The sequence below is a fragment of the Ictalurus furcatus genome, chromosome 25 (assembly GCF_023375685.1).
Source record: "Ictalurus furcatus strain D&B chromosome 25, Billie_1.0, whole genome shotgun sequence".
Classification (NCBI taxonomy): Eukaryota; Metazoa; Chordata; class Actinopteri; order Siluriformes; family Ictaluridae; genus Ictalurus; species Ictalurus furcatus.
In genome coordinates this window covers 19,445,280-19,469,349 of record NC_071279.1, presented here as the reverse complement: position 1 = coordinate 19,469,349, position 24,070 = coordinate 19,445,280, and the positions used below count along the sequence as shown (strand labels likewise).

Below are 24,070 nucleotides of genomic sequence, written 5' to 3'. Positions count from 1 at the left end.
CCTCCTCACTGGACCCCTTCTGTAATTCGTGTATCGTCCTAAATGCTCAACAGATGTAGTCATCGACACCACCCTACATCTGGCCCTCATCCCCCTGGACAAGAAGCACACCTACGTTCGAATGCTGTTCATAGACTTCAGTTCAGCATTCAACACAATCCTTCCTCAGCACCTGCTTGGAAAGCTGAACCTACAGTGCCTGAACACTTCCTTCTGCAACTGGATCCTGAACTTCCTGACTGGTTGGCTTTAATCAGTTTTTTTTTATTATTGTGAACATCATCTCCAGCACCACCACACTCAGCACGGGGTCCCCCAGGGCTGTGTGCTCAGTCCACTACTGTTCACTCTGCTGACTCACGACTGTGCAGCAATGCACAGCTCCAATCACCTCATCAAGTTCACCGATGGTCGGTCTCATCTGCAAGAACCACGAGTCAGCGTACAGAGAGGATGTTCAGCAGCTAACAGACTGGTGCAGAGCCAACAACTGTCTCTGAATGTGGACAAAGCAAAACAGATGCTTGTTGACTTCAGGAGAACACGGACCGACCCCTCTCTGCTGAACTTCGACCTTTCCTCCATGGAGATCGTCAAGAGAGCATTCAATTTCAGAAAGTCTGTGAAATTTCTTCAGTATCTATTAAAATTTACCTGATGATAATGTACCTCATGACTACAGAAACACAGAAAATAATAAATTAATAAATTAATTAATAAATAATAACAAATAAATAAATAATAATAATAAATAATAATAAATTAATACATTTTATTAAATAGAAATGAGGCCTGATGTCCCACAATAAACACTACGGATTCTCATGAGGATGAATATTTTTTTTAAACACTTTTTTTTTGGTGGTGGTGGTGGGGGGGGGGGGGGGGTTGGCTAGCTTTTTGCTCATATATTGTATATTTGATGTTATAAATTGCCCATATACAGTCTCATTTTCTGTGAAACTGTCATAAAGGTATTTCGTGGCAGTGTTATTTATATGGAAAGATTATTTAATGGTAGATTGTGCCTTAAATGATTAAATAATAAATCCGTGTCCTCAGCACTCTTACTGCTGTCTGACATCCACCTGAAATGCACGAGCACCTCACACTTTACAATTTAACTGTGGCCTACAGATCAGGAAAACCATCCTGATTTTATTTTGTATATTTCCTCAATCCTGAAATGATTCCTGGTTATGCCACTGCCAGCACAACACACACCTCTCTTCTACAGAATCAACAGAACCTCGGCTTATGTCTGTCAAATAGCTGTGTTTTTACATTGTTCTTCACTTAAAATAGTTGATTAGTGTTTAAAGGGATTGTAAGGGAACACATGGAGTTGTGAATGAGGACTTTATGGTCCAAAAATCTGAGAGCACTAGTGAAAATGCTTCTGTTTGGCGTTATTTTTCAATTTAAAACAAAACTTTTCATTACAAATGATATTATCAGCAATAACTTGAGTGAAAAGTAGAATGTTAGAAATATTGACATAAATTTCAGAGTTTGTTAGTATTTGGTATGTCTCCTTTTTGTTTTAATGACAGTGTGCACACAAGCGGACTAGGGCTTTAATGATCCATGGATATGGATTGATCCGATGTATCAGTGCGATGCGTAAACATGGATGCACGTATAAGTTTTAAGATGGACCAAAGCCGGGGTGGCTAATTGGGAGAATCAGTAGAATTCCTGGTGGGCCACTCATAAATTTGGGCGGCAGATGTACCACTCGCCCGCTTTCTCTCAGTACCTCTCTCACACACACAGACACACACACACACACACACACACACACACACACACACAGGAAAAGCAAGTGTTACATTACTGCATGAGTGATAACTAATGTAACTAATTACACTACATTTGTATTTAAAGCAGCACATCATTACTTATGCATTAAAAAGTGCCCTTTTCTCACATCACATGCTCTCTCTCTCTCTCTCTCTCTCTCTCTCTCTCTCTCTCTCTCTCTCTGTCTCTCTCACACACACACAGACACACACACACACACACACACACACACACACACACACAGAGGCTAACCTAGACTATTCTGACAGATTTTTGGTGTCATTACGTCTTCATGTTACCCAGAGATATTATTGTGACCCTTTAGTTCCGTGGAGGAATTGCAGTAGAATTGTGCTTCAAAGTCCTCATTTCTTTATTGAAAACAGTTGTAAGAACATAGAAAAACGAATAAAAAAGGGGCTACCCTACAATTCCCGAACATGGTCTCAAAACTGTGTCCCTTCCCCCTGTGAAATATGAACATTTAAAAAAAATATTACATAGGCTCCTACAGATAATTACTGTACAAATGTACATTTAAAAGTAGTTAAAACATATCTAACAGAACGGAAAGTGTTTATTTTTTACAGCATCAAGGTGTGTTTTACAAATAGGGAATTAAACCTCAGTGAGGAAACAAAATGTCCATCTTCAACTAATCTTAACTAATATTAACTAACGTATTAACCAGGGCCGTTAGCTGGGCTGTTAATCATCCGGGGCGGAGCCCAGATTCTTCTGCATCAAAAAACTTTTTTAAATGTAGTTCTAAATACACTGTTTCCATGCATTTTCTTCTAATTGCTTAAAAAATGTGAAAATTGGACAAAAAGTTGAATTTATCATTAAACTTGCCTCGGGTGTTATCACTGTTTGCAGGACTACCGGAACGATAAAATATCAAACTTTTTGGCCGTCTACCCTGAGACTAGACTAGTTTGGAGTTGCTAGCCAAGGGGACACACAACTAAGCTATCACTGTATGGGTTTAACTGCTACAGAGCCATGCAAAGTACTTTATCTGTCCTTCTGCTCTGCTCATATCATGTTCACATAACTTGGAACTCATATAGACATTTACACACGTTGGCGTTCGTTGCATTCTTATGCGATCTCGCGTCCTTGAGAACTCGTTCTGCCGAAGTTCAATTCTAATACTCAGGAAGTAGAAGTAGCGGGGATGCATGAAATTACCGGGTGTGTTCTTGATATGGAGGATGCATCAGATGCAGCCTTGAGTGCACCGAACCCTCTTGAAGTCCCAAAACAATAGCGGATGATGTAAGCCTGACCCATACGTGTAGTTTTAGTGTATCTTTTTAAGGACAATAATCAATAAATCAAAATATGAATCTAAAAAATAAATTTAGATAACTTCCACTTATGCCTGACTTTAGAAAGACTACTGATCTGGTAGAATCTAACACGGCTATACACACACACACACACACACACACACACACGGTAGTGGTCAGATTCAGTGTTATCGACAGTTTTTCTTACCGATGGCAGGATATCACTTTTTTCTGATATTCCATCCATACATCCATTTTCTGTAATGCTTATCCTACACAGGGTCGTGGGGAACCTGGAGCCTATTCCAGAGAGCCCGGGCACAAAGCGGGGGACACCCAAGACTAGGGGTGCCAATCCATTGTAGGGCACACACACATACACACACACACACACACACACACACACACATTCATACTGTCCGGACACTTTGGACATGCCAATCAGCCCTTCAATGCGTGTCTTTGGACTTGGGGAGGAAACCAGAGTACCCGGAGGAAACCCCCGAAGCACGGGAAGAACATGCAAACTCTGCACACATAGGGCAGCAGCGGGAATTGAACCCCCGACCCTGGAGGTGTTAACCACTGTAGGTGCTAATCACTAAGCCGCCGTGCCCCCTTTTTCCAGTATTGTTTCTATTAAAAACTACTAAGCATTAAAATGTTTGTTTTTACTGAAGAACTAAGGAGATAAGGTGATAAGGAGACACCCATAGAGTGTGACCCAAGGCTAGAAACCGAAGATACCTCCAAATTCTCAGAGCATGTAGGCATCACCGGATGACACTGATTACTCGGAGGTTTCATCCTTGGATGAAACCCCCAACTTTTCATCCACCACTGAAACGGTCTCCTGTGCAATCAATAAGCCCAATGTTATGACTGTGGCTGAAGCTGCCATAAGGCCCAACAGTCTCTCGTAGAGACTGGAGGGGAAGCCGAGATCCCGCTTTATCTTGCTCATTGTTGATAGGTTTGACCCTAAGCATATTGGGATAGAAACGCCCTCATCGTAGTTGAATCCTTATAACCTCTAGAAAAGGTTCAACCTGAGCCTGAGATTCTTCATGTGTACAAGAACAACATCTCGATGTTGAATCAGCAGTTCTCTGGATTATGCTATAATTAACCAGTTGTCCAGGTAGTTTAGTACGCGGATGCCCTGGAGTCGCAATGGAGCTAGAATGACATCCACACACTTTGTGAAGGTGCAAGGGGATAAAGCTAGCCTGAAGGGAAGAACCCAATATTGGTATGCATTGCCTCCAAACACAAACCTCAGGAACTTCCTGTGACTGGACTATATTTATATGTGGAAATATGTGTCTATTAGATCTATTATCACAAACCAGTCTTCAAACTGAATCTGTGGAATGATAAATTTGGGCGTCAGCATCTTGAACCTGTATGTCCGAAGAGTACAGTTCAGATGACGGAGATCTAAAATTGGCGGCATACTCCCATCTTTTTTGCGGACCAAGAAATAAGAGCTGTAAAAACCTCCCTCCCTCAGGGAACGAGGGACCAGTTTCTATGGCCCCTTTGTCCAAGAGTGATCTTATTTCCTGCACTAATGTTAGGCTCTGCTCTGTGCTGACTACTGTGGTGAGCACACGTCTGAACCAGGGGAGGTCGACCTCTGAACTGGACCCAGTAACCTTTTTCTACAGTAGACAGTACACAGAACCCCTGAAGACACATTTGGCAGTATTTCCCACGCTGTCAGATGGTCTTTTAGTGATGTTAACTTTTCCATATTCTACTGGTGGGAAAGCATCGGATATTCGTTGCCCTGTGACAGCTCGCTGACCAGAGAACACTGAAAACTTGGGACAGCTTTGGTTAGGGGAGGCCCTACAGTGTATTGGGGGCTAACTGCCCTAACAACCTAACGTCCTCTAATACGTCCCTCCACAGCCCCTCAGGACTGCTCCTCTTGTCTGCTTGGGCTTTATGACCATTCTCAGATCAGGCCTAGTAGTAGGCCACGATTGCGGCCACCCGGTTCCGCTGGCTGTCTGCGGAGGTTGGCGTGCTGCCGCACTCGCCTTCTGTGCCTCCCTCGCATTAGCACTGGCTCAGGCTCCACTCATGGATACACAACAGGGAAGAAACTGGCTGAATGCTGCCGGATGTCGAGCTCACTCAACAGGTATGCTTCATAGGCCTGCAACACTGCAATTGTCTGCAGTGACTCACAAGCAAGACCCACTGCCGCATAGGCCTTGCCCACCAACACCACAGCGGCCTTCCATGGCTTTGATGGCAAAGCCCCCCTAAAAAAACCTGCCGTCGATGGAGAGAGGTAGCTCGCAAGCACCCCCTCCACCTTTGGCATAACTAAATAGCCGTGCCATTCATTCCCCATGATGGCTGAATAATCCGACATCGCGGGTTTATAAATACAGCTTATGCATGGTTTTCCCCCAGAAGCATGCTATTTTGTAATGCACTTCTGGAAAAAGCGGAATTTTCTGTAGTATGAGGGAGATTTATTTTCAAAATCCAGCGGAGAGCCGCACCCAGCAGAAAGAACAAGAGAGAGCAGCGTTCGCTTCCGGCTCCTCTTCCAGATCCGTACGAGATCCACAGGACCTGAGCCAGCTGGGTGCCTCAGCAGCGGCCGGCCCAGATCTGCGAGGCTCTTAAACCCAACTCCCTTCGGCCGAGAAGAGAGCGAGTCTTGAGCGGAGCTGCCTAATTGTAAGGCGTTAACAATGTGCACCCTCAGATCCCTCGAGGGCAGCCCTGGCATGCTCCATCCTCAGACAGAAAGTGTCCCCCCCCCACCGCTCCCCCCAGGGTTGAAACAGGAGCAAGGCGTAACACACTTACTGAATTCTCTCTCACTCATACTTTTATACTTTTCTCCTTTTTTTAAAGGGACAGAAAAGTAAAGTGATTTTTCTTTCTTTTTTTTAAAGATAGAGAGGAAATGAAGAGTACTTTTGTGAGCGTTACACAATTGAACGACATGCAGTCTCACTGAAGATAATAAGGCTGGCGGCGCGGTTCACAGGTGCCGTTTATATATCACGTGACGCACTTAATTACTACGTCACCTGATCACAGCAGGCCTATAAATAGGCATGATGTTACACAAGCTTCAGATACCGGTCACGCGCGATGTGCTTCCCACAGCGTTCAGCTAATGCAATGTGGAGTTCCCTTTGAATGGGAACATATAGATGATGAGTTCTTAGTGGATCATACTTTTTCAGAAGATCCACGGAGCATTTAGAAATAGAAATACTGATTGTGTTTATTGTACAAACACAAATGAACAATATACAGAGCACAGAAACAAAGAAAACTTACAAAGTTGATGGTCGGCGTCACGGACATAGGATGCGTGATGTTAAATCATCCCTGACGGTAAAAAGCCTTCTTCTGATGTTACAAGCCAACTATACACTATTATACCTCTAAGCCTCTTTGAAATGTTTTGTGACCAGGAAACCAAATGGGAATGAAACAGTGTGTTTTATGGCAGGATTGACCTCCAGATAATTAACTCACCCTAAGGAACTGTATGATAAGTACCTGAGAATGAGTTGGTGGTACCAAGAGGCCAAATGTTTCCCATACAAACAAGGGGGTGCCTGCGTGTGTGTGCGTGTGCGTGTGTGTGTGTGTGTGTGTGTGAAGAAAGAGCATATTGCAACATATATTGTAAATGTTGTCTCCTAAACCTATATGATATTTATGATATCGTTCACCAGGAAATATGGATTAAATTGATACCAAACATGCCCTGAGGAATTCTGTAATTAAACACAGTTTAGATGATCAGGTTAAGTTCACATGGTATCTCTGAAACACATTCCTGATCATTTTAATCCTTAATCAAATTACTGCCACAATTTATAAATCTACTACATTTAAATTATAGGAGGAATTTATTATTGGTTTATTCTTTGTGTTTTCATGTTGATATGTTGTGTTAATGATATTGAATCCATTTATTGAATGTTTACATTTAAATAAAATGTCAAATTAAAATACAGGACTGCACTAGAACATAGCTGCATGCTACGTTTACCCATAATCCTTCTCTCTGCATCATGACACAAAGACACAAAAACACATTAATGCAGAAGTTTAAACCAGGACTCACTGTGTGTGTGTGTGTGCGTGCGTGTGTGCGTGCGTGTGTGTGTATGTGTGTGTGTGTGTGTTTAAGTGTGAACACTTAAGGGATTAGCTGCTACATCTATGAAGAGCCATCGTCAAACCACAATGCTATTTCTGTTAAACTGAAACATGTGATGTGACAGAGCGCTGCTGCAGCCAGTAACACTTCTTCACATGCATTAAGAGCGTTTGAATCGAATACTTGAGTCCACATCCAGAAATGATTCTGGGCTCGTTTGGGGGCGGGGATGAACATCACAGGTTTGTCTTCACATTGAAGAATTCCTTCTGAACCGTGGATCGATTGTGCAGTTCCATACGTCACTTTTGTACACACAGGTTTGCAAAATGGTAGCCATTATGTTCATCCTTTTCTTCTCAGGTGATGAAGAACAGCAGTTTCTGGAAGCACGGCATGTCATCATGCAGGAAAACCTGCAAAAGAGAAGTCATTCTGAAGTAAGAAGATTTTTAGCCATGGAGGCTGATGCTGAGCCAAACTGCTCCAGTGCTGTGAAAGTACACCTCTCTCTTCCCACCTTACACTCTATAACAGTGGACTACATAAAGTTTATCCCAATATGCAGGTAATAAAAGGTGAAATAAAAACACACTCACTTTAATACTGACACAAGGCCAAGTAGACACGTGTTGTCTTTCCTGTCCACACGTTATATCTGTAGCTTGTGATTGTAAACTAGAGGTTGCATTGGGACTGGAATCCTGCTGAACCCAACAGAAAAGTTGCAGGAGTGAGAGATATGAAGCTCACAGGACAAAGAACGTTCACTTGGGAGTAAATGCTTTATCCTTGTCAGGGTCTCTACAGTGTAAAAATCTATTATATTGTGGGAAATAGACTAAAGTGATGAGAAAATATTGTGGACAGCTTCAGATAAAACATTAACTGAGTAAGAGTAGGATTGGTCAGAATTCCTTCAAAAGTCAGCAGGATTGGGCTAAAAAACAAATACTTGTTGTTCAACTATTTCACTTTCCTGTGATGTCAGTGTGATAATAGGGTTTATCAGTGAAATAGAAAATCGTCTTGTATGACTGAATCTCCCTCCTCAGTTCTTTAAACATTAACAAGTTCAGTGCAGCTGAAAGTGCTGATGTAGTGCTGCGTCATTTCCCATCACGACTATCTGTAGACTACATACAGCCTTTTTTACTGAGACTTTACATCTCATTACAGCTACTGGACCAATCACATCAGTCCACAGCTTCAAAACATCCAATCAGGGGAGACTCTGAACCTGGTTTTCTACTGAACACACAAGTTCTCCATCACCATTACAGCCGGAGGAGGTTGTTTCATCTCCTTAGCTTTAACATCAATTAGTAAAAATAAAACTATCATTATCTTACATTACAATCACTGCTGCAACTTTGTTGTTCTCAGTGTCCACTCCCTTCTCTCAGAAATGTGACCTCCTTCTGGATTTGTCTGGGGGTAACTTCAATCCAGCCTCGGCTATGCGTGACTCCACCATAAATACCGTAAATACCTTAAAAGCTTAACCTCACGCTGGTGTTTGGTTTGAGATGTTTGTCCTCTAGTTTCCATCTCACACCAGAGAACACGTGTGAAAATTAATGAATCAACAAAACTGCTTAAAGTGTGAAATAGAAACTAGAGCATTTGATTCTGTCTTCATCAGGGCTGTAAGTGATGCTACAACTCAACAGTGGACTGAACTGAAAGATGTGTTTATTAATTATAAACTACACAGAAATTTTAATAAATGTGAAAAAAAATAAATCCAATCTATGCTCATGAACATCACTCACATAAATGTCTGAATATAATCAGGGAGGACTATTAGGTACATTGATAATGGACTTTAACAAAATGATGACACACACAGTGTAATATGGCATTTGTGGAATTTATTAAGGAGGCACAATGTAAACTGTGTAAAAACATTAAGATAAAGAAAACCTCGACACTTCATCAGTCATCAATATACATTTCTAATGAAATTGAATATTTATTGCCTGGAGATTCATTTCAGGTTAAACAGTGGAATCTCATCAGTAATGCAGTAAACACTCGTCTTTATACTCAGCCCTCTTGAAGGTCCTCAGTATTTCTGGAAAATTGTTCAAATGTATAAAAGTTTTACATTTACAGATGTACTGACTACTAAATGTTCGGATAATCTACATTAATTACGATATTCACCAGATTTATCCTCTTTATAAAACTCCTATGTTTCAAAGCAAAATAAATTAAAAACAAAAGTTAAAGCAAGATGTGAACCATGAGCCGTTCTTTAATACTTTAACCTTCAGAATCAAACAAAATGTTCTTTTACATTCTAGAAATCATGTGCAAGAGAAAATGCTGAGAAAAAAAATCCCAAATATAAGACTTTCATTCAAGAAAGAAAAAAAAAACAGCAGGATGTAGGATTTTGATCAGAAATATTTTTTAAAGCTTCATCCATCAAGTGAAGCAAATCAGTAGATGAATGATGTTAGGAGTCACCATGGAAACGGCAATAACACTTACATTTTGGTTGTGTTTCAAGTCTGAAGTCATTTGTCTTTATCTATTTTATTTTAACTTGTGCATAAACGTCTTCATGGCTCTTGTCTCTGGATGTTCTGGAGGATGAAGGTTTCTTAGCAAAACTCACAGCTGCATAGTTCAAGACATCTTCATCATCAGCCTGATAAAGAACAAGAGCCGTTATTGTGTAAATAGTTGTCTATTCGAATTCTCTGTGCATTGTGGATTGTAGGTCAGATGTGGATTTATTTAACAGAATAGAATCACAATTAATAGAAGACTGGATTACCTGATTGGTGGGAGTTTGATGGTTTCTTGATGAAGCACCTGAACAATAATACACATAAGTAAAGTTTAAATGTAGAAAGGATTCACATTTTGGTGACAAATTTATACAGTAACTCTATAAATAATAATAATAATAATAATAATAATAATAATAATAATAATAATAATAATAATAAAAGTAAACAAACCTTTTCTCTGATTTTTATATAAAACTCCAAGCAGAACCACGTTTACAATGAGAGATACAAATAACAGAGACAATAAGACAATAATCCAAATGTCGCCTCCTGAAATGATGAAAATGAACAACTTATATAAATATTGGATGATTTATTAACAGGAAAAGGTTTTAACTACAGAAAATTCTGTTATAGAAAGTGAAAGGAAGTTTATTTGATCAAAACTCTTACCTTTTCCATCACTGCTCTTTGGACCCTCATTGGACCCTGTAACAGAATCTGTGTTGATGTTAACCGTTCCAGGTGTAGGACAGTGTTTCATCTCTTCACCTTTACAAATACATTGGAAAAGCAGCAAATAAACAGAAATGATACTAAATATGAATAATGTGAAATATTCAACATTTAATGCATATGTACACATATTTCTGGTTAAAGTGTTGATCTGGAATTAGCAGGTTATCAGAGTAAAACTGTTTACCTTCAAATTGCAGACGTGTTCCAGATGTGAACTTTAGTACAGTTCCCTCCACTTCTCCACATAAATAGTCTCCTCCATCATCTTCTTTCAATTCGCTAATTTTGAGCTCAAACTTTTGGTCATTTTTAGTAGTACTGAAGCGGCTATCTTTAAATTCATCAACAACTGTGTAACTTTCCCCGTAATATCTTACAAAATACTGAGGCACTTTTCCAAATCTCTGTCTGTACAAAACTAACTTTTCTAACTTATCTTTGTATTTATGTTTGTCTATGTCCATGCTCATGCTAATGCTACACTCCATAGTTACATTTTCTCCACACTTTACTGTTTTCACATGAAGCTCCTTGATGTCAGAAGTTACTGTAAAAAAAGTAGATTATATATTTAAAAAACCTTAATATTTAATGTTTAATGTCAGTAAATGATTTAAATGTGAAATTTGACTATTTTAAATGAAAGTTTTCAAAATGTTACTCACCAGCTGTGCAGAGAGAAAAAAGAGAGTAAAGCGCGACAAAGAGTGTGATCATCGTTCCTGTTTAGACAAAGTGATAGTGAGGTAATGAACTTGTGAGTTCAGTAGAAAAGCAGGTCCAGACTCACACCTGATTGGATGTTTTGAAGCTGTGGACTGATTTGATTGGTCCATTAGCTGTAATGAGATGTGAAGCTCACAGTGAATTCTTGTCTATTCTGATGCTGTGATGAGTCACATGACTTTACAGATATGATGTACTGGAGCTCTATCAGTCCTGTGTGCTGGAACCTCTCTGATAGAAGAAGTTTAATGAAGTGCTTTTAGGTCAGCAGATCTAACAACCCCAAAGAGGAATAATGTGTAATCCCGCTGTGGGGGAGGGGGACGCAGTACAGTTTCAGTATGGTCCTTTCACAAATCATTTGTCTAAGGTAGAACCTGGAGTGAGCGTATATACGGGGTTTTACGGTAGCTGTCAGACACTTGGGGGGGAAGCACATCTGTATTATTTAAGATGTAGACACTAGAAAGGTTTTCATGCAAATGAAACACCTCAGCATCACGGCGTGGTCCGGGGGTCACTGTGTGGAGGAGGTGAACTTACTGGATAGCTGAGTGAGGTAGCCAGTGAGGCCAGTACACTTCCAGTTTCAAGTTTGGTGATGTTGGGGAAAGGGTTGTTATTGTCAGTGGAGGAGACAGAAGGCCTTATTGATAAATAAAACCACACTTTGCTAGGACTGGAGCAACGTTACTGTAATGAGCCTAGAAGCAGTCATGAGAGTGGACTCGAGTGTTCAGTCCAAGTGTGACAACGCTCTTAACACATTTGTAGAAGTGTTACTGGCTGCAGCAGCGCTCTCTCACATCATGCAGTTGTTTCAGTTGAACAGAAATAGCGTTGTGGTTTCTGAGTTTCTGAGACTGAGTGTTTTAATCAGCAGCTCACACTGACTTCTTTTGGGTCACTTCAACAGTCCAAATGTCTTCATGTTAGAATCTCAGGCTAAAACACAAAAGAGCTGGAGTTCATTCATAAAAATGTCTCTAAAAATATCATGTAGAATGTCGAGAGCACTATTTATTCAAACTGTGCTAGAGACTGTGCTCTATCTGTGTGAGGCCTGTTATCCACCCTAAAGGACATAACAACAGAGACAGAACTGGGATTAATTCAAGTATAATCTCACACCTTTGGGTAGATTTGAATCCTGTAATGATTAACCTGTATAAAACATGTCCACAATTATTTATTCAGAACGTTTAGACGAAGTGCCCCAGTGTGTGAGGGTGTGGAGGAAGACTCAAGAGGCAGCCGGAATCTTAACTGATCTCCGGGTTCACGATTATTCAGGCCGCGCTTTTCAGTGCACTTTCAAAACAACAAACATAAAACTCACACCTTTTTCTCTGTTAGGTTCAAGTTCACACTTCCTGGCGTTTGTGCGTGTGTGTGTGAGTGTGTGTGTTCGGGGGGGGGGGGGGGGGGGGACACTCGTGCTCTGTCTCTTTCTCTCACTTGCAGGTTCAAAAAAGCTCAAACAGATACAAATAATTAGACTGTCGATTAGACCCGCCTCCTCTCCATCCACAGCTGAAGCTCGACCACGCCCCCACCACCACAGTTACCTTCCTAAGGCTTTTAGTTTTATTTAAATTACAGGTGGTATTTATTTATTTATTATCTGTGTTTGTTCTTTCTTTTAGCTTTTATGTTATATAATATTCATATATTGTAATGTTTATGTTCACAAACACAATGACACAAATACACATTAACACAGAAGTTTAAACCAGGCTTTACTGTGTGTGTGTGTGTGTGTGTGTGTGTGTGTGTGTGTGTGTACAGTGTATCCTAAGAAAACACTTAACATAATAAAACTTTTGATAAAACCTGGTCCTGATCTCTTTGGTGGTGGTTTGGACTACACGTAACAATGCACCATATTTCTGGTCCTGAAGTAGCTGCTGCGTGCTACAGAACCACCATCTTGATCAGAACCACTGGATTTATAAAAGTATAACATCTCTTACAGCCCTGATAAAGAAAGAATCAAACTCTTTAGTTTATATCTCTCACTTTAAACCACAGTGCTGTTTCCATTAACACTGACACACACTCTCTGGTGTGAGATGGAAACTAGAGGACAAACGTCTCAAACCAAACACCAGCGTGAGGCCATTAAGGTTTTTACCACATCAAAGGTGCTGAAACTGCCGGACTCATAGACTGCAGCAGCACTTTGTCTAAACGTTCTGAATGAGTAATTTTGGACATGTTTTATACAGGTTAATCATTACAGGATTCAAATCTACCCAAAGGTGTGAGATTATACTTGAATTAATCCCAGTTCTGTCTCTGTTGTTATGTCCTTTAGGGTGGATAACAGGCCTCACACAGATAGAGCACAGTCTCTAGCACAGTTTGAATAAATAGTGCTCTCGACATTCTACATGATATTTTTAGAGACATTTTTATGAATGAACTCCAGCTCTTTTGTGTTTTAGCCTGAGATTCTAACATGAAGACATTTGGACTGTTGAAGTGACCCAAAAGAAGTCAGTGTGAGCTGCTGATTAAAACACTCAGTCTCAGAAACTCAGAAACCACAATGCTATTTCTGTTCAACTGAAACAACTGCATGATGTGAGAGAGCGCTGCTGCAGCCAGTAACACTTCTACAAATGTGTTAAGAGCGTTCTCACACTTGGACTGAACACTCGAGTCCACTCTCATGACTGCTTCTAGGCTCATTACAGTAACGTTGCTCCAGTCCTAGCAAAGTGTGGTTTTATTTATCAATAAGGCCTTCTGTCTCCTCCACTGACAATAACAACCCTTTCCCCAACATCACCAAACTTGAAACTGGAAGTGTACTGGCCTCACTGGCTACCTCACTCAGCTATCCAGTAAGTTCACCTCCTCCACACAGTGACCCCCGGACCACGCCGTGATGCTGAGGTGTTTAATTTGCATGAAAACCTTTCTAGTGTCTACATCTTAAATAATACAGATTTGCTTCCCCCCCAAGTGTCTGACAGCTACCGTAAAACCCCGTATATACGCTCACTCCAGGTTCTACCTTAGACAAATGATTTGTGAAAGGACCATACTGAAACTGTACTGCGTCCCCCTCCCCCACAGCGGGATTACACATTATTCCTCTTTGGGGTTGTTAGATCTGCTGACCTAAAAGCACTTCATTAAACTTCTTCTATCAGAGAGGTTCCAGCACACAGGACTGATAGAGCTCCAGTATATCATATCTGTAAAGTCATGTGACTCATCACAGCATAAGAATAGACAAGAATTCACTGTGAGCTTCACATCTCATTACAGCTAATGGACCAATCAAATCAGTCCACATCTTCAAAACATCCAATCAGGCGTGAGTCTGGACCTGCTTTTCTACTGAACTCACAAGTTCATTACCTCACTATCACTTTGTCTAAACAGGAACGATGATCACACTCTTTGTCGCGCTTTACTCTCTTTTTTCTCTCTGCACAGCTGGTGAGTAACATTTTGAAAACTTTCATTTAAAATAGTCAAATTTCATATTTAAATCATTTACTGACATTAAACATTAAATATTAAACACTTTTTTACAGGAAAAACTTCTGACATCAAGGAGCTTCATGTGAAAACAGTAAAGCGTGGAGAAAATGTAACTATGGAGTGTAACATGAGCAAGGGCAAAGACAAAGATAAGTTAGCTTGGTACAGACAGAGTTTTGGAAAAGTGCCTCAGTTTTTTGTAAGATATTACGGGTCTAATAGCTACACATTTGCTGATGAATTTAAAGATAGCCGCTTCAGTATGACTGTAAATGACCAGAAGTTTGATCTCAACATTATCGGAACGAGAGAAGATGATGGAGGAGAATATTTATGTGGAGAAGTGGAGGGAACTGCACTAAAGTTCACATCTGGAACACGTCTGCAATTTGAAGGTAAACAGTTTTACTCTGATAACCTGCTAATTCCAGATCAACACTTTAACCAGAATTATGTGTACATATGCATTAAATGTTGAATATTTCACATTATTCATATTTAGTATCATTTCTGTTTATTTGCTGCTTTTCCAATGTATTTGTAAAGGTGAAGAGATGAAACACTGTCCTACACCTGGAACGGTTAACAACAACACAGATTCTGTTACAGGGTCCAATGAGGGTTCAAAGAGCAGTGATGGAGAAGGTAAGAGTTTTGATCAAATAAACTTCCTTTCACTTTCTATAACAGAATTTTCTGTAGTTAAAACCTTTTCCTGTTAATAAATCATCCAATATTTAAAGTTTTTTTCAGTGTTACTCCATTATATATTTCAGCTCCTGATGTTTATTATGTTTTTAACAATTTTATTTTTCCATACAGGTTCCAGTTGTACTGATCAGATGCATGTGCTGGTCTGGCTCTCCATTTTTAGAGTTGGAGTTCTTGCCTTCATGCTTCTTATCTTTCCAATAATCCTGATTGTTTTCAAATTAAGATCAAATTAGAAATTCAGATACAAATGGAAGAAATACTGATTTAAGGAGAAAACAGTGTGTTAGATTTAACTAGAGCTACTTGCTTATATTGTCCGTATATTGGAATGATTTTGGTCTAACTGTAATGTGGAGGTATTTACCAGCCGTACTTACAGCTGCATTTAAGGACTCCTGAGAGGCGCAGTACAAAATCGTTCTCCCTATTGTCTCGGGGTCTAATCCTGACCATGCCACAGACATCCGTGGCCGGAAGTCCAAGAGAGCAAAATTGGCCGTGCTCTCTGGGAGGGAGGGACATACTCTCTCTCCCCTGTCAATCACAGCAACACCAGCCTATCATGGGCATCTGTGGGTGTGTTATGCTGCCCCCTGATGGTCAGAAGTTATAAAAGATGCAGTTATCTGGCTTCCCGTGTCTCACAGGAAGCATGTGATAGCCTTCGCCCTCCCTGGTTGGTAGCTGTTGTGTGACAGGGGAGACCTCACTGGAGGGCGGGAACTGGTCATGAATAAATTAGGGAGAAATTCAGGGGAAAATGTAAAAATGCATTTAATTAAATAAAATCTAAAGTGAATGTACAACGCAGTAGTCCTCTTTATTTAAAAGACTTTTCTTCATAACTTCAAAGAAAACTTCATATTTTGATGTTGTCTTGCGAAAGCCGTCTGAAGGTTTGAAAGTTGTATAAGCTTTTAATTTAAAGATTTGGAAAGAGAAATACCTTGCTAGCATGAACTAGCATGTTTTGCTAGCATGTTTCCACATGTTGCTAGTTGAATTAGCATGTTTTTACACAGAATATATAACACGAAATACCATGTATTGCTAGCATGTTCTAACATGTTGTTAACATGTTTTAGCACACTGCTAGCATTAATTATCACTTTAATAGCATGGATTAGCATGTTGCTAGCATATTTTAGCACGCTGCTAGAAGGAATTAGCTTGTTGCTAGCATTAATTAACACATTGCTAGCATTAATTAGCACATTGCTAGCATTAATTAGCATGTTATCATGGATTAGCATGTTGCTAGCAAGTTTTCGCACAAAACTAAAAATGTTAGCAAAATCTACCATTAAATAATCTTTCCATATTAATAACATGTTTAATACAGGTTAATCATTACATGATTCAAATCTACACAAAGGTGTGAGATTATACTTTAATTAATCCCAGTTCTTTAATTAATTGCACAAACTCATCAAATGTTACAAACTGTAGTGTGTCCAGCCCTGTCACATCCAACACTCGTTGGAGGAGGATGTTGGGGGAGGGGGACGCAGTACAGTTTCAGTACGGTCCTTTCACAAATCATGACTAAGGTAGAAATATACGGGTTCTGAAAGGAAATTTTTCATATATTTCTGAACTTTCAAATTCACGCATTTACACTCGAGCTGTTACTTTTTTTGTATAAATGGCTTATATTCCTCATAAGCATGCATTAAAACTCTAACTCTGCTTCGCTGAAGTATGCAGCTCGCTTTTTTCCGCCCTGGGTTTCCATGGTGACTCCTGAAATCGGCGATCCGTTGATAATGTCTTTATGTCCTCGCCGTGCACGCGCATCAACTCTGAGTTACCAATTGGAGGCTGATTGAACTAACTCCTAAACCGGTGTTCTGGAACCGACATACTCCGAGTAAGCAAGGTTTGGGTTAATCAACCGAGAGTTCAGGGTTTATGTGACGGTAAATTAACCCTGCTTTCTGGAATACACCCCTGGAAGATGATAACAGTGGCAGTCAGTGAAGCAGGGGGTGGATTAGGAAATCAGACAGTCGCTGGAGTGAAGACAAATTGGAAAGACCTTCAAAACAAAACAAAACGAAATCTTTCAATAAGTTCTCCATCTCCATGTATATCCAGACAGTTGGTGTGGTCTCTCATAATTCTTTCATGCCTGAAAAGCTGCTGATTGTGTAGCCTGTATGCTAGATTCTATCATTTTTATTTTCACCTTGGAAACTAGTCAAAAAAACTGTGGAGTGTATCCGTACCGAACTTGTCTCCCATTTCAAAAATGGCTTCTCTGTGCTTATGTCCTGGGGCGGTGGAGCATTAAATCTCCTCCAGAGGAGTACACCAGTCCTCCTGGTTCTCTACGTGTCCCAGCTGTAGCAGAAAGTGTCACGCCAGTCCATATGATACTGAATAACACAATACACACAGTACAGACAGAAGGTGATGCTGATACACACCCATTTCTCCTCTGAAGGACGTAGCCCTTGAAGAGGAGCGGGGAGATTTCATCCATCATTACTCTCTGTAAAAGAAAACCCTCTTTAACTGCACGTCTCACTGAACACATATTTATTCATTCATGCACTTTTATCATTTTTATTAAAAATATTGCCTTTTTGGTAAAAATGGTACACGGCTGTCAGCATTAACATTTCTGAAGTATCTGATTACAGTCGGCTTTTAGAGTTTGGAGAATAGAATTATATTTAACGTTGACTCGATTTCAGCTACTTCTGCATTTAGCTACATTTAACTACATCAGCATACGTGTCTTATATATGCTAGTGATTTAGTTCTGAGGGAATTTTGGCTGTTCCTATTATTTTGGCCAATGTGACTTTATTAGTCAACACAGCAGAGCAGCGTGTTCAGCAAAGTAAGATTTAGTCGCTAGCAGAATGGAGCAGGAAGAAGTCGAGCACTATTGTAATCAGATACTCGAGTTTTTAATTCGAGAAGGCGATTTGTTTTTTACAGTGTAATGAACTCCAACACTTTTCCATTACAGAAGCGTTCCATAATCGACCAGAAGAAATAGGATTTCTGTAGCTGAGGTTTATCCAGGTGCAGCAAACACTCCTGACATCTGCCCTGGATAAATCTCATCAGCTCATCCTTCTGCATCTTAGCACTGTAACAGATGTTGGAACAGCTGGCTTATAGAGATTACTGCACACACACACACACACACACACACACACACACACACACACACACTTTAACCACCTGGTGATGTGCTTCAGAACATCTGTGCAGTTATATGTCTGTACTAAAGAGTTTACGCTTTTGATAAAATAAGAAGCTCTGTAAACCAATGACTTTGCTAAGGCTTTTCAGATTTATTTAAATTATAGGAGGTGTTTATTATTTGTTTTTTCTTTTTTATTGCTTTTATGTTGATATGTTGTGTTAATGATATCGCATCCATGTATTGAATGTTTACGTTTAAATATAAACAGGACTGCACTAGAATGTCGCTGCATGCTACATTTACCCATAATCCCCCTCTCTGTATCATGACACAAAGACACAAAAACACATTAATGCAGAAGTTTAAACCAGGCTTTACTGTGTGTGTGTGTGTGTGTGTGTGTGTGTATGTGTGTGTGTGTGTGTGTAAGTGTGAACACTTAAGGGATGTGCTGCTACATGTATGAAGAGCCATCGTCAAACCACAATGCTATTTCTGTTAAACTGAAACCATGTGATGTGACAGAGCGCTGCTGCAGCCAGTAACACTTCTTCACATGCATTAAGAGCGTTTGGATCGAATACTTGAGTCCACATCCAGAAATGATTCTGGGCTCGTTTGGGGGCGGGGATGAACATCACAGGTTTGTCTTCACATTGAAGAATTCCTTCTGAACCGTGGATCGATTGTGCAGTTCCATACGTCACTGTTGTACATACAGGTTTGCAAAATGGTAGTCATTATGTTCATCCTTTTCTTCTCAGGTGATGAAGAACAGAAGTTTTTGGAAGCACGGCATGTCATCATGCAGGAAAACTTGCAAAAGAGAAGTCATTCTGCTGTAAGAAGATTTTTAGCCATGGAGGCTGATGCTGAGCCAAACTGCTCCAGTGCTGTGAAAGTACACCTCTCTCTTCCCACCTTACACTCTATAACAGTGGACTACATAAAGTTTATCCCAATATGCAGGTAATACAAGGTGAAATAAAAACACACCCACTTTAATACTGACACAAGACAAGACAAACTTTATTTTTTTATGAAGGTTGAGGGCAGATGCAAGTACAGTAAAAGACGTTTATTGAGAGACAGAGAGGCAGACAAATCCAAAACGGTAATCCAAAGCATGGTCTAATAACAGTCAAAATTTCAGGCGATATACAAACAGGCACAAACTGGGCGAGGCTGGAATCCAAAAACTAGAAACAAGAATCAAATTCAATAACATGAATCAAATTCAATAACATGAATCAAATTCAATAACATGAATCAAAACGAGACGAGAACAATGAATGAACCGCTTGGTATTGCGTTAAACTCAATACTACGCACAGTCATAGTATGGAACAGTCTCTTATATACTGTGGTGTGAGTGAGTGTAAGATTGGACGCAGGTGTGTGTGATTAGAATTCCGGAGAAGGTGAACATGCGTTTGTGTGTGGGAAGTGTAGTCCATGGTGGCCATGTTTGTAGGCTGCAGTGCAGGATGGGAAATGTAGTCACTGCTTTGCTGTGCCATGACAGCATCCCCCCCCCCCCAAGGGCACTCGTCCCGAAGCGCCAAAATACACTCCCTCCTCCGGGGGTCCTGGCCAGGAGACTGAGCAGCGTCCTCAGAGGAGCAGGAAGGCAGAGCATCATCCTCCATCGACTCTGCAGGCTGAACTTGGTTGGCTGTGTTAACAGACTCAGGTGTGAGCAGAACTTGGTCGTCCGTGTCAGCAGACTTGGTGTGAGCAGAACTTGTTTGGTTGTGTCATTAGACGTGGACTTGAACAGAACTTGGTTGTCAGTGTCAGCAGGCTCGGGCGTGGTCAGAACTTGATTGGTCGGGACATCGACTTCAGGCATGAGCAGAACCTGGTTGGTCCTGATGTCGGTTGATGATCAGCCTCCATGGCTAAGAATCTTCTTACATCAGAATGACTTCTCTTTTGCATGATGACATACCATGCTTCCAAAAACTACTGTTCTTCATCACCTGAGAAGAAAAGGATGAACCTAATGGCTACCATTTTGCAAACCTGTGTGTACAAAAGTGACGTATGGAACTGCACAATCGATCCACGGTTCAGAAGGAATTCTTCAATGTGAAGACAAACCTGTGATTTTCATCCCCGCCCCCAAACGAGCCCAGAATCATTTCTGGATGTGGACTCAAGTATTCGAGCCAAACGCTCTTAATGCATGTGAAGAAGTGTTACTGGCTGCAGCAGCGCTCTGTCACATCACATGTTTCAGTTTAACAGAAATAGCATTGTGGTTTCAAGCCTCAGATAGATGAGTGTTTTAATCAGCAGCTCACACGGACTTATTTTGTGTCACTTCAACGGTCCAAATGTCTTTATATTACAATCTCAGGCTAAAACACAAAAGAGATGAAACTCATTGATGATAATGTCTCTGATAAATCTGATGTACAGACTGTGCTAGAGACTGAGCTCGATCATTTTGATCTCTTAAAAGACAAAAAGTTTTAAAAACAACAAAGAAGAGGTATTAAAGAAAACTCTCACACTATATGATTATTAAATGATGAAGCTGTGAAACATGTCTAGACTCATGCACGCAAAACAAAGTGCTGCTGCAGTCTATGAGTCCGGCAGTTTCAGTACCTTTGATGTGGTAAAAACCTTAATGGCGTCACGCTGGTGTTTGGTTTGAGACGTTTGTTATCTAGCTTCAGCAGAATCAATTACTATCTTCAAAAAAGGTTAAAGACCCACGTCTTCCGTAACCACTTAACAAACCCCCAACTGTCCCCCCACTCCTCCCCAACACACACAGACTTAAACAAAAAAAATTCTGCACTTAGACTGATTCTTAGATCTCTACTCTGTGGACTTTGCTTCTCTAGAACTCAATTAAAAACCTTGTATGGTAGAACTACTTCTACGCTTGATATACTGCTTTGTATTTCCTCATTTGCTTTGGATAAAAGTGTCTGCTCATGAATAAAATGAAAAAATGTTTTTTTTTTAAAAAAATGAAGTATCGCATTCAAGTCATTTCATGTTTGTTCACGATCCTCTTTAGATTGCAGAAAGCAGGGTTTTGGACGTGGAAAAGGAAACCTGGGAACAACGGGCCTTCTATAGGGGATGAAATGTACTTGTGTGGGCTTGAATATAATTTGGCACTCTGACTGAGCATGATCTATGTGTGGGAAATACTGGCTTGCCTCTTGTAAGCCCTACTAGAGGTGAAGCCGTACTTAGGTCATACATCTGTAAAGGACACCCTATTGTTCTACGCACTTCGGAAAATAAGATCATCAACAAATTACCTCACCAATATTGTATTAACTTTTTTTGTAGATTAATAAAATGAAAAGTAAATTTTAAAAAATCAAGAAATAATCTAATTTACAGAAGCATTTTAGATCCTCAAACATGTAGTGAAAAACAAATTATTGCTATTTATTAGTACTGTCACATTTGTATTAATTCACTCCATTCATTCACTGCAGCTCTTGTCAAATATATTAAAGGAAAAATGCTGCAGGAGTTTACTTCACAAAACATTTTTTTAAAAAAATAAATAAATCACATACCAAGATGGAAAATGTAATAGATCTCAAATCAAGAGGACTAACACATTTTATATTCATTACAAATTTTATTTATTTAAATGTGTTTTTTTTTTTTCAGTTTTGAACCAAATAAAATAAATCTAGGTAGAAAAACAAAGCAATTAGCAAAAGTTGAAACTAACATTTTTTCCCTTTATGTAACGCATTTATTAGATTTGTCTTGAAATATTAAGTTCTAAATTGATCTTAATTTTAAAACATTGTAATACATTGTAAAGATAATAAGTATGAAGGCAAGAACTCCAACTCTAAAAACGGAGAGCCAGAACAACAAATCCATCTGATCAGTATTGTAACTGGAACCTATATAGAAAAATTAAGCTGTTTAGAAACACTTCAACAACTGAAACATTATTGAGTCTAGTGAAACAAAGTTTAAAGTGAAATTCTGTTAGAGAGTAGGAGTCTTGCTTACCTTTTACTTCCACTTCAGTTCCATTCCCAAAGAGGATTTGTCCACACGCAGCCACAGCACAGTAGAACGTTCCATTATCAGAGGTTGGGAGGTTCCTCTTGGGGAGAGTGTAGACACAGCTCTGCGTAGGAGAACCAGCCTCAGAGCTCTTCTTACACTCATCACTGCCGTCTCCATGAGTGTAAATGATTCTTGGATGAGATTCTCCTGAGCCGTGTCTGAACCAGTACACACTCTGTCCTTCACAGCTTGAAGTAAACGCTTGTACTGAACACTGGAGTGTGAGCGACTCTCCGTTCTCCATCACCGTGACAGTCGGAGGATGTTGTTTCATCTCCTCAGCTTTAACATCAATTAGTAAAAATAATACTATAAATAACGAGTGGTGTGAAATGATAGAGAATTCTAGATAAAGTGTTGATCTGGAATTAGATCGAGTTCAGGAGCAGGATATCAGAGTAAAACTGTTTACCTTCAACAACCAAAAGGGTTGCAGGTGCAAAGCGTAGTGAAGATGCCTGCAGTTCTGCACAGAAATATGTTCCTGAATCCTCTTCTTTGATTTGTTTAATGTTGAGATTAAACGTTTTTTTATCTTCACTAATACTGAAGCGTCCATCATTAAATTCTGCACCGTATCTGTTCCTTTTATCCACCTGTTTCACCACTTCCTGAGGAAATTTTCCAAAACTCTGTTTGAACCAAACAAAATTAACTTCAGTGTAAAAGTTTTCACATTTTATGTTTACATCTCCCCCATGCTTGACTTTTTGAACTTGAAGATCCTTGACATCAGAAGTTTTCACTGAAACAAAATCAGTGTTTAAGTTTAATGATGTCATTAAATAAGATCAACATGCAGTGAAAGTATTTCAGATTAAAATATTCTAAATGTCACTCACCAGTTATGACGAGAGAAAGAGTGACAAAGAGTGTGATCATCGTTCCTGTTCAGACAAAGTGATAGTGAGGTAATGAACTTGTGAGTTCAGTAGAAAACCAGGTTCAGAGTCTCCCCTGATTGGAATGTTTTGAAGCTGTGGACTGATTTGATTGGTCCAGTAGCTGTAATGAGATGCAAAGTCTCAGTAAAAAGGCTGTATGTAGTCTACAAATAGTCGTGATGGGAAATGATGCAGCACTACATCAGCACTTTCAGCTGCACTGAACTTAAAGTGTTTAAAGAACTGAGGAGGGAGATTAAATCCAGATTCAGTGATGTGATGTCATAGAAGGAGATATTCTACTTTTACATTTATAAACCCTGTTATTACACTACACAGGATAGTGAAATAGTTTAAGTAGCACTGTGGTTTCAAACCTCAGATAGCGAGTGAGTGTTTTAATCAGCAGCTCACACGGACTTATTTTGTGTCACTTCAACAGTCCAAATGTCTTTATATTACAATCTCAGGCTAAAACACAGAAGAGATGAAACTCATTGATG

At 39.9% G+C, this 24,070-nt stretch overlaps 2 protein-coding genes and 1 gene segment (V, D, J or C); 1 reads left to right on the top strand and 2 right to left on the bottom strand.

The window, feature by feature from the left end:
• Nucleotides 1-9,632: 9,632 nt before the first annotated feature.
• LOC128601236 (uncharacterized) lies at nucleotides 9,633-12,040 on the bottom strand. 2 transcript variants are annotated; one of them, XM_053614269.1, is made up of 6 exons: nucleotides 11,180-12,040; nucleotides 10,699-11,061; nucleotides 10,449-10,547; nucleotides 10,227-10,325; nucleotides 10,040-10,077; nucleotides 9,633-9,910 (listed from the first exon to the last, which is right to left on the bottom strand). In XM_053614269.1, the coding sequence occupies exons 1-6, from the start codon at nucleotides 11,229-11,231 to the stop codon at nucleotides 9,791-9,793; spliced, it is 771 nt and encodes a 256-aa protein (XP_053470244.1). In that variant the 5' UTR covers nucleotides 11,232-12,040; the 3' UTR covers nucleotides 9,633-9,790. The 2 variants fall into 2 exon arrangements, with proteins under 2 accessions (XP_053470244.1, XP_053470245.1); XM_053614270.1 differs by having other exon boundaries at nucleotides 10,449-10,484.
• Nucleotides 12,041-14,573: 2,533 nt separating this feature from the next.
• LOC128601237 (Ig kappa chain V-V region MOPC 149-like) lies at nucleotides 14,574-15,883 on the top strand. The segment is given in 4 exon segments: nucleotides 14,574-14,693; nucleotides 14,792-15,133; nucleotides 15,348-15,383; nucleotides 15,561-15,883. Coding segments are annotated over 4 exon segments (555 nt in total).
• Nucleotides 15,884-22,346: 6,463 nt separating this feature from the next.
• LOC128601612 (uncharacterized) lies at nucleotides 22,347-23,565 on the bottom strand. Its single transcript, XM_053614920.1, has 4 exons — nucleotides 23,526-23,565; nucleotides 23,096-23,428; nucleotides 22,624-22,965; nucleotides 22,347-22,511 (listed from the first exon to the last, which is right to left on the bottom strand). Exons 1-4 carry the CDS (start codon nucleotides 23,563-23,565, stop codon nucleotides 22,384-22,386), a joined length of 843 nt encoding a protein of 280 aa, XP_053470895.1. The 3' UTR covers nucleotides 22,347-22,383.
• Between the last annotated feature and the right edge of the window lie 505 nt (nucleotides 23,566-24,070).